This window comes from Solanum stenotomum, chromosome 8 (assembly GCF_019186545.1).
Source record: "Solanum stenotomum isolate F172 chromosome 8, ASM1918654v1, whole genome shotgun sequence".
NCBI classification, from domain to species: Eukaryota; Viridiplantae; Streptophyta; class Magnoliopsida; order Solanales; family Solanaceae; genus Solanum; species Solanum stenotomum.
The window spans coordinates 54,997,296-55,006,453 of NC_064289.1; the positions used below are offsets into that span (position 1 = coordinate 54,997,296).

Consider the following 9,158-nt stretch of genomic DNA (forward strand, 5'->3'; position numbering starts at 1 on the left):
AAAATAATTTTTGAATAAATGATTGATGGGGGCAAATGAAATTAAATGTCATTAATGTGTAAGAAAACAGAGTCTACATTTATTTATGGTTTGTTGGGACTTCAACAATACTAGTCCAATGTTGTTGTAAGTTCACCTTTAAATGTCTTTGCCAGAAAGTTAGGTACATCAATTAATGAAATTTAATATATATAAAAGCACTCTCTTTATTCATTTTTACTTTGATATATTTGAATTTAACATTTTCATTTAAAAAAATAAGCTTGACATGATTATTTTATTATATTATTCTTATTAATTGATTTTTAATATTAAGTCTGAAAATGATTTGAAAAATAAATAAATGATATAAAGGATAAAACATGAAGAAAAAAAATTATTTTTTCTTGATACGTTAAAAGACACAAGTGAAAGGGAATGACTTTTTAAAACATCAAACAAGTAAAAATGAATAAATAGAGTACCTAATTAAGTGAAATCGATATCATTTATAGTGATTAATTTATCGGACACTCTTCTTTCGTTTAATTAGTAAAAATAAAATATCACTATATTTATCAATAATTTAACTTTAAATTTTTATCCTTAAAGCATGAATGTTTCAATCAGATTGAGGGTTTAAAGTCAAACTTCATAGAAAGACTTTACTCTTTCTTTCCAATTGACATATATAAGCTAAATAACAATAATATATTCGGCATAACTATACAAGTGAGATCTAAAGAAGATAAAATATATGCAAACCTTATAAATGAAGGTAAACCATGCAAATTTTCAATAATTTTTTTTTTATAATACATAAGATTTGATATTTTTGGAATACTTCAAAATATTCAATAACAACCAATTTCATCAACCACCAAGGAATAAGGATGCAGTGCAGCGGATGGTTCCTTCCATCACAAAAGGTTTTTGTTTCGAGTCCTGCGTATGAAAAAATCCTTGGTAGGAAACACTTCCCCTGAATGGGCTCTATGGGGGGATAATCTAGATTAATCGAGCTCCAAAGTAGGTAACAATACACCAGATGGAAAACCCTTAAAAAAAAAAACCAAATTCATCAATCCAGAGTTCAACAATGTCAATAGATTTGCATAGCTATACAACAATATAACACAGGAAAAATGTGGGAAAACACTACATTCAAACGCATAGATTAGTAAAAGTTCATGAAACGAAACACCCTCCATATTGCAATTATTGACTAAACTACATAGTAATAAACATGAAACGTCCCCCCGACCCCCAACCCACCACCCCATAATTATATAACAAACACTACGATATCCACGAATCACAATGTATGAACTTGTAATGTTGAGATTAATAATGAAAGACTTGTAATGTTTCAATAATAATAATAATAATGTTTTTATAAGTATATCATCCACATATTTTCGAATCATCATTAAAATGTCAACATAGATAAGTTCCAAGAAGAAAAATGAGTATTTATTGTTTTTTTGTTTAAGATTCATAAGTTGATAATAGATAATGTAAGTGGTTTGTTATAAATTATAGGCTGCTATAAAGATGTTACAGACCTAAATCTTAAACATAAATTTGAGATGTTAATCTTCAACCTCAAGCTCAAATCAGAAATTTCACCAAAAAACTACCTTAAATCTTCTCCAAATTCCCTCAAAAGATCCCTAGTAAAAATTCCAAAAACACCCGCTTGAAACAAATCACTCCTTCGCGAAAACGCTTTTTTCAAGAGGCACCACCACACCGCAATTTAACATACACTTATAATAATTCTAATGTTTCTTGCCAATCTTAATTCTACTGCCTATTAATAAAACAAGCCAACTTAGAAGATCGAAGCATGTTAAAACCAAAATCGAAATCAAGCTAACACTTGAATATCTCTGTCTCATGAGGCACATAGCTACAATTTAACATACATACCATTGCAAACTCATGAATCACTTTCCTAGACTGTAGCTCATGACGGGACTTTGCTTTCAAGTTATAATAATACATCAACTATACTAAATCCATCAAGATACATGAAAGGGACATCACCGAAAACAAAAAGGCAGAGGATTACCATTTATGGTTTCACAAATCGAGCAATCTTGGAAAGCACTGTTCTTAAACTTCGGATACCAGCTCCAGATTTTGAGCTTACCATCACCTGAATAAAAGCCAAAAACAAAGTACTATTTTTCTAACCAAAAATGCACCAAAACTCAAACTAAAGCTAAAAATGTGCACTTCTTACCGCAGGCTGAACAACAGACTTGTTTGCCTTGAGTCTCTGCAAGATAGTGCATGTACAATGATCAACTTACGGGGATACTTGAAATAGGTTAGAATTCAGATTAAAGGGACATGAGATTTTTCTAAGTTCACCTCTTCAATTTGCATGGCTCGTCGTGCCACATCTATTGGGAAAACTGTGTCTGTCTTGGTTAAAATAATCTGGAATTTCGTTTGAGCTCTGAACATTATGACAGAAGATTATAACCTCAAAAGCAGCAATCTAACAACAATGCAAAGAAGAAAGAGTTTTCTTGATTTTTTTTGTATCTTTTCATCCCGTGAGAAGGGGGTGTGTATATATATATATACACTATAACTAATTGAGAAAAGATAGTCAATTACAATTAAAAGAAAATATTCTGTTTCTTACACTAGGAAAATAAAGTCTCCTAACATAATGCTAATTAATTAACACAATCAACACTTACATAGGCACGTGATGACGAAATGTACTACATAGGCCAGAGAATAGGCGACAATTCTATCTAGCTGACTCCAATATTGGACAGATAACCTTTTTATCTTTTAATAGGTAGGAAAAGTAATTTCTTTGTACCTCTCCATTAAATCAACAAGCTCATGATCCGTTTGTTTCATGCCCCACTTTGTATCAATCAGAAGGCAGACTCTCTTTAGACCAAGACGTGTAGAAACATACTCTTTCACCTGCAAATTGGAGCATTCAAAGAGAGCAAATGTTCAAAACTAATACAAAGAAACCTGAACATTTTGTTAGTACCAACAAATGCAAGAAGTAACACAAGTAAATCCAAGAAAGGTCAAAGCTAATCGTGTACTCACAAGATCCTCCCAAGCTTCTTTCACTTCTTCTTTTGCATAAGCAAAACCATATCCCGGCAAATCAACCATGCACATTTTTGAACCAAGCGTGAAGAAGTTAATAGTCTGCAGATGTGCATATTGTTATCTTACATGTATAGCAGGAAACAAACTTCTGTTCAGGAAACAAGTGTCACCTGAGTGAGGCCAGGCTTATCTGATGTACGTACAACACCCCATTGCCTGGTCAATGCATTTAGTAAAGATGACTTTCCCACGTTTGACCTTCCTATTCCAAGGAACAAATATTATAAAGGCAGTTTCCAAATTCCCAATCACTTGAATTCTTTATGTTTAACTTATAATCAATTGATTCTAGCACACCAAAAGCTTCTATAACAAACCAGTCTTCCAAAAAGAATGTGACATCAAAGGGGAAAAGATGAGAATTAAACATCAGATAACTAGGATAGCAGAAACTGTTGTGAATTTGTGTGTTTTAATTACTGACATGTTTCGTAAACCAACACATCAAGATGCATCATAATGACAGTTTTACGTCAAGACTCCCAAATGTGTATGCTTTGACAGTTTACCGTGTGGAACACGCATTATAAGTATATCATTCATTAAATGGTGTGACTTTCCAGTAACAAGCCCATAAGTGCAGCTTTCCAGAGGAAGAAATATTTAACGTAAATTGAATGTCAAAAAAAGAAAAGAAAGGGGTAGCCCGGTGCATCATTCATGCAGGTCCAGTAAGGACCGTACTCCAAGGGGTGTGATGTAGGCAGCCTATCCTGACAGAAGCATCCGTAGTTGATATGAAGATGGTGACATTATTTTTTTGATGAAGGAGATGTTGATGTCATTTTTTACAAAACAAAAGCTCGTTTAAAGGCCATAAAAAAGGAGGAGAAAAGGAAAGTCAAGCATTCATGCCCAGCATAAAGGAACTTAAGAAAGAGAAGGGACTGATCAGTAAACCTGCAAATGCAATCTCTGGAAGATCTGCAGGGGGGAATGACGAGGAAACCTTAGCTGCAGCAAAAAATTCCAACCTATTCCTGAACACCTATAGAAAAAGTAAGTTATAATAATAAGTAGAGTATACTGAAACATGGGCATCATATGTGGCTTCATACTATGATGAAACATCAACCTAAAGTCATGCCAAGGTTTGGATATCAATTAACATGTAAATTATTGTACCGGCTCTTCAATCCGCTCCCTTTCTGAGCTTGTTGAGAAAGGAATGTTATCTAACGGAGCAGAGAGTTCAATGTTATAGCCTGCCCTCTTTAACTGAATATCACGTCTACGACCCAACAACTGCAATACAAATTCGAGGAATTAAGACTTTAGACAAAAATGCTGAACACTGAGATTTATGCACTAATAATATTGGCAATCAAACAAACAAATCCTAGTCAAAGTGATTACGTTGTCTTCCACAAAAGAAAGAATAGATGGACTGGGGCATATTGCACGAAATTGTGCATTCTTCGACGGTCCAACAGTTTTCGTTTTTGCTGAATCTTCTTGCTTTACCTTATTGTTATCTGAAAGCAATGGAAATGAGTTCAGAGGAAAAGGCTTAATCTACTTAGCCACAGATGATCAAGTAGATTACATGACATGAAAACAGCATGGATAAATAATTACATGAACATGAGGCATATTAGTGCCCCTACACTGTGAAAGGAGTTAAACACCAGCGTAAGAGGATGTTTCTACTTTGAAACACTAGGCACGCCCGTTAAAAGCAAAAAATAGTTCAGCAAAGAGTTCATCTCCTTGGAACACAATTGCTCCACGACAACAAAATAGTAAATCCTCTACCACTTATCAAAAAAGCAAGTATTCAAGAATCACAGGCCATATTCTCACAGAGCTGCCAATTTATTTGTCAAATAAAAAGTACTCCATCAACCCCCTTTGGGGTCCAGTGGTTTGAGCTTGGGACTTTCATGTTGGAGGTCTCAAGTTCGAAACACCTTGCCAGCGAAAGCCAGGGGTTTGCCTTTTGGGTCGAGTTCGTCGCACCAGGCTTGCCTAGTGCGGGTTACCTCTCCGATGTGGTTTGCGAGTTATTACATAGGAGCGAGGGTTTTACCCTGTGCACACCCAAAGGATAGCGTCTGCGGATTTCCCTTGTCATCAAACAAAAAAAAAGTACTCCATCCGTTTCATTTTAGATGCTTAATTTGTGTATTTGACTAGGCACATAGTTTTAAAAATTAAATAAGACCTCTGAATCTTGGGGTTTTAAACTAAAAGTATGTATAACATACCAAAAAAAAACTTTTGAATCTTGTGGCCTTAAACACGTCATTTCTACAAGAGAGTCATTAAGGGTAAATGGGAATGTTGGAATTAAACACTAAATAGCTATAGAAAGGTGACATTTATAAAAAAAAATAGACTAAACAAGAAATGTGTCTAGGAAAGCAAGACACATGAATAGAAATGGATGGACCATGTAATGTAATTCTTTGACCAACATTTTATACTATAGAGCTTAGTTGCTAGGACTCTTCACTTACAATGCTGCACCCGTGTTGACATGACACGGTTGTGGGTGTGGATCCATACCGGATTTGGTCAACCAATTTTGGGTACTTGAGAATTTTGGGACAGATTCAATGATTTTTGTAATCAAAACCAAATTTAAGGTGAAATTGAAGAAAATGGAGTACCTTATATATAGAAATTTCTATGTCAGGTCCTTTTCCTTATATCACCTTTCAAGGATTCTCCTCTTAATCAATATTTTTTCCGCATAATACCTTGTAAGTTTTCCACATAATGTCTCATAATTTAGACATATAACTCTAACTTTAGTTATTGGAATTATTTTTAGCCGAATCCCCAAACACGTATTTGTATCTTACAATTTAGATCTAAAAGGATCCGACCTTTAGATACCACCCGTATCAGACACCTGAATCTGAGCAACTTAGCTATAAAGCCTTGTATAAAATCATTTATAATATAAAGTCACACATCAATAAAAAGTATAGAACTATGTGAGCTTGCTCACATTCTCGGTCTTAGCACAAATAAAAAGGACGAGAATTTGCAATAGGTTGACACACGGCGTAATACTAGTCAATTCATAATGAATAATATTAAACTTAGACATGATTAAATGGAGCATCATGGATAGAGAGAATTCACATAGCAAAGCCAACTTGCTTAGGATTAATGCACACTAGTAGCATTTGCTTAAATGGTTCTATCACACTTTTTGTTCTATGTCAGTCACTGATGAAAGAAAGCGCCACAGATTATAGTACGTAAAGAGTGGTCTTTAACTTCCAAACTAGTACAAGCCCCCGGTCTTAATCTTTCAAACTATCGAAGAAAGAATTGGTAATAATCCAAGCTAAAGATTTAAACTTTACACAACAACAACAAACCAAGTATAATCCCATTACTTGTAGTCTAGGAAGTGTGATGTATAATGTAGCCATAGCTCTACCCTTGTGAATATAGAGAGGTTGTTTGTGATAGACTCTCCGCTCAAGTAAGCATATCAAAAATCAAGTATAACAATTAAGAAGAGAACAAGTAGTACAACAAATAACACAATAACTGACAACAGGTACTACTAAACAATGCAATTGAGCTTAGATGATTCAGAGACTTACCTATACTTGTTACTCCATCATCAAGCCTCTTGTTGGAGGTATCATGACGATCTAATCGAATACCTCGCTTTTTCTTCTTCTTTGGCCTTTCTTCAGATAATCCCAAATTCCTCTTATCCTGAACCTTCTTCTTCGAAAATAATTCAGTTTTTTGCTTACTCCCACTCTGTTTTCTTAGAGTAACATTTTCTTCTCCCATTTTAACGCATTTCACTTTCCTTTCTGAGTTTCTCTCAGTATTGTTAAACTTTCTACGTTCGCCATGTAAAGTATTTTTTCTAGAATTAGAAAACTTTTCTTGCGTCTCCGAATCCATTTTACGTTCTGTTTTTCTTCTATGAGAAGTTCCAACAGTTACTTTGTTTTCCATATCTCGTTGAGGAAAGACTTTCTTCCTTTTCCCAACAAAAATCCCAGACTTGCCATTCATTTTTTCTGTTGGAAATGGTGATGATGAATTGCAGAAGCTCGATGAAGAAGAAGAGGGCTAATTATTTTCTGTGCCCTTTTACTCTTTTGGATCTCACCTATTTTGGGCCCTGAATTTGGACCAGCTAAATTTCAGACTTGGGCCCAAAGACAATACACAACTTATTTTTGAGTAAGTTTTAGGTTTAGCAAACATAAAAATTATATTTATATGTTATAGTTATAGTTTATATAATTGCGCTCCATACCAAACTTCTATTAATCTATATATTTTGGTATACATATACATAAAAATCTGTATTTGTATATTTTGGTATACAAACTAAATCACAGTAATTGTATATAAGCAAAATTACTACATATATACAACACATATGTATATCGAATGGGTCTATTTGTATATTTCGATATACAAATGGGTTTCTATTTGTATATTTCAGTATACAAATGAGTCCTGCAATTAATTTCTATACAACACATATGTATACCGAATGGGTCTATTAGTATATTTTGGTATACAAATGGGATGACAAAAAACATGTAATATTTGCTGCGAATTACAAATAAAAGAAACTATGACTATAACATTTAATTTGAATTAATAGTTTGTTATTTCATACCGTGTTTCCCTAATTATTTTATCATACTCTCTAAATTGTCCTATCATTTAAAAAAATCTATATTCTTTAGAATAGATACATCACTTTATGCGATGTATCGGAACGTTGAGTGATGTATTCAAAACCGAGACGCGATGTATCAAAATGTTGAGCAATGTATCTGAATTCCATCAAATTTAAGGGATTTTTATAATTTGAAATAGAATAGATATATGATATAATTAGATCNAACATGTAATGTTTGCTGCGAATTACAAATAAAAGAAACTATGACTATAACATTTAATTTGAATTAATAGTTTGTTATTTCATACCGTGTTTCCCTAATTATTTTATCATACTCTCTAAATTGTCCTATCATTTGAAAAAATCTATATTCTTTAGAATAGATACATCACTTTATGCGATGTATTGGAACGTTGAGTGATGTATTCAAAACCGAGACGCAATGTATCGAAATGTTGAGCGATGTATCTGAATTCCATCAAATTTAAGGGATTTTTATAATTTGAAATAGAACAGATATATGATATAATTAGATGGATTAATTACTTGAGTGGATCCCTTTTAAAAAATAATTACTTATTTTAAATATACTCTTTAATTATTACCATTTATAGCAATATCTAACAATACTATGTATTTTATTATATTTATCTTTCTTTCTCGCCTTTTTTTTTTTTGTCTCTAGTCTTTTCATATTTGTCTCTCTTTCTCGCTCTTTATCCCTTTCCTTCTTTCTTTTTGTTATTCTTTCTCCATTTCTTTCCTTCTTTCTTTCTTTTTGTACGTTATTCTTTCTCCATTTCTTTCTTTCTTTTTGTACATTATTCTTTCTCCATTTCTTTCTTTCTGTACATTATTCTTTTTCCTTTCTTTCTTATGTTGCTCTTTCTCCCTCTCTTTCTATTGTTCTCCTTTTCTTTCTCTCTCTACTTTCTTTCGTATAGTAGTCAATAATTCGTAGACGGAATAAAATTTGTATCAATAATTAATTGGACAAGTAATCTAATCGTAACAAATGAAGAGATATAATAAACTACAAAATGAATTAAACTTTAATTAAAAATGTATTACACACATATTAAAGTTGAATTAGATGAGAATTAAACATGAATACAAAATATAGCAAACGAAAGAGCATTCTATGATTTGTAAACTGAATAAAACTTGTATCAATAATGAATTAAACAAGTAATCAAATTGTAACAAATCAACCAATAAAATGCAAAATGAATTTAACTTGTATTAAAAGTGTATTACACTAGTATTAAAGTTGAATTAGAAAAGAAAATTAAGCATGCATAAAAAACGTAACTAATGAAAGACCCGACAACGGTATGTAGAGTGAATTAAACTTGTATCAATAATGAATTAATAAAGTAATCTAATAGTAACAAATCAACCA

The 9,158-nt window shown here is 32.6% G+C and overlaps 1 protein-coding gene across 1 annotated transcript; it reads right to left on the reverse strand.

Moving 5' to 3' along the window:
- Nucleotides 1-740: 740 nt before the first annotated feature.
- On the reverse strand, nucleotides 741-7,209 carry LOC125874962 (uncharacterized). Its single transcript, XM_049556010.1, has 11 exons — nucleotides 6,702-7,209; nucleotides 4,492-4,610; nucleotides 4,261-4,380; nucleotides 4,036-4,123; nucleotides 3,246-3,337; nucleotides 3,070-3,174; nucleotides 2,825-2,934; nucleotides 2,359-2,446; nucleotides 2,228-2,263; nucleotides 2,054-2,140; nucleotides 741-1,037 (listed from the first exon to the last, which is right to left on the reverse strand). The coding sequence occupies exons 1-10, from the start codon at nucleotides 7,129-7,131 to the stop codon at nucleotides 2,057-2,059; spliced, it is 1,272 nt and encodes a 423-aa protein (XP_049411967.1). The 5' UTR covers nucleotides 7,132-7,209; the 3' UTR covers nucleotides 741-1,037; nucleotides 2,054-2,056.
- Between the last annotated feature and the right edge of the window lie 1,949 nt (nucleotides 7,210-9,158).

Bases quoted from the DNA above. Each gene is read 5' to 3' on its own strand.
- LOC125874962 (XM_049556010.1), bottom strand. From the start codon at position 7,131: ATGAATGGCAAGTCTGGGATTTTTGTTGGGAAAAGGAAGAAAGTCTTT. The intron at 4,611-6,701 runs GTAAGTCTCTGA...CATTGCTTTCAG, and splicing joins TGATGGAGTAACAAGTATAG to ATAACAATAAGGTAAAGCAA. The intron at 4,381-4,491 runs GTAATCACTTTG...TTTGTATTGCAG, and splicing joins TTTCTTTTGTGGAAGACAAC to TTGTTGGGTCGTAGACGTGA.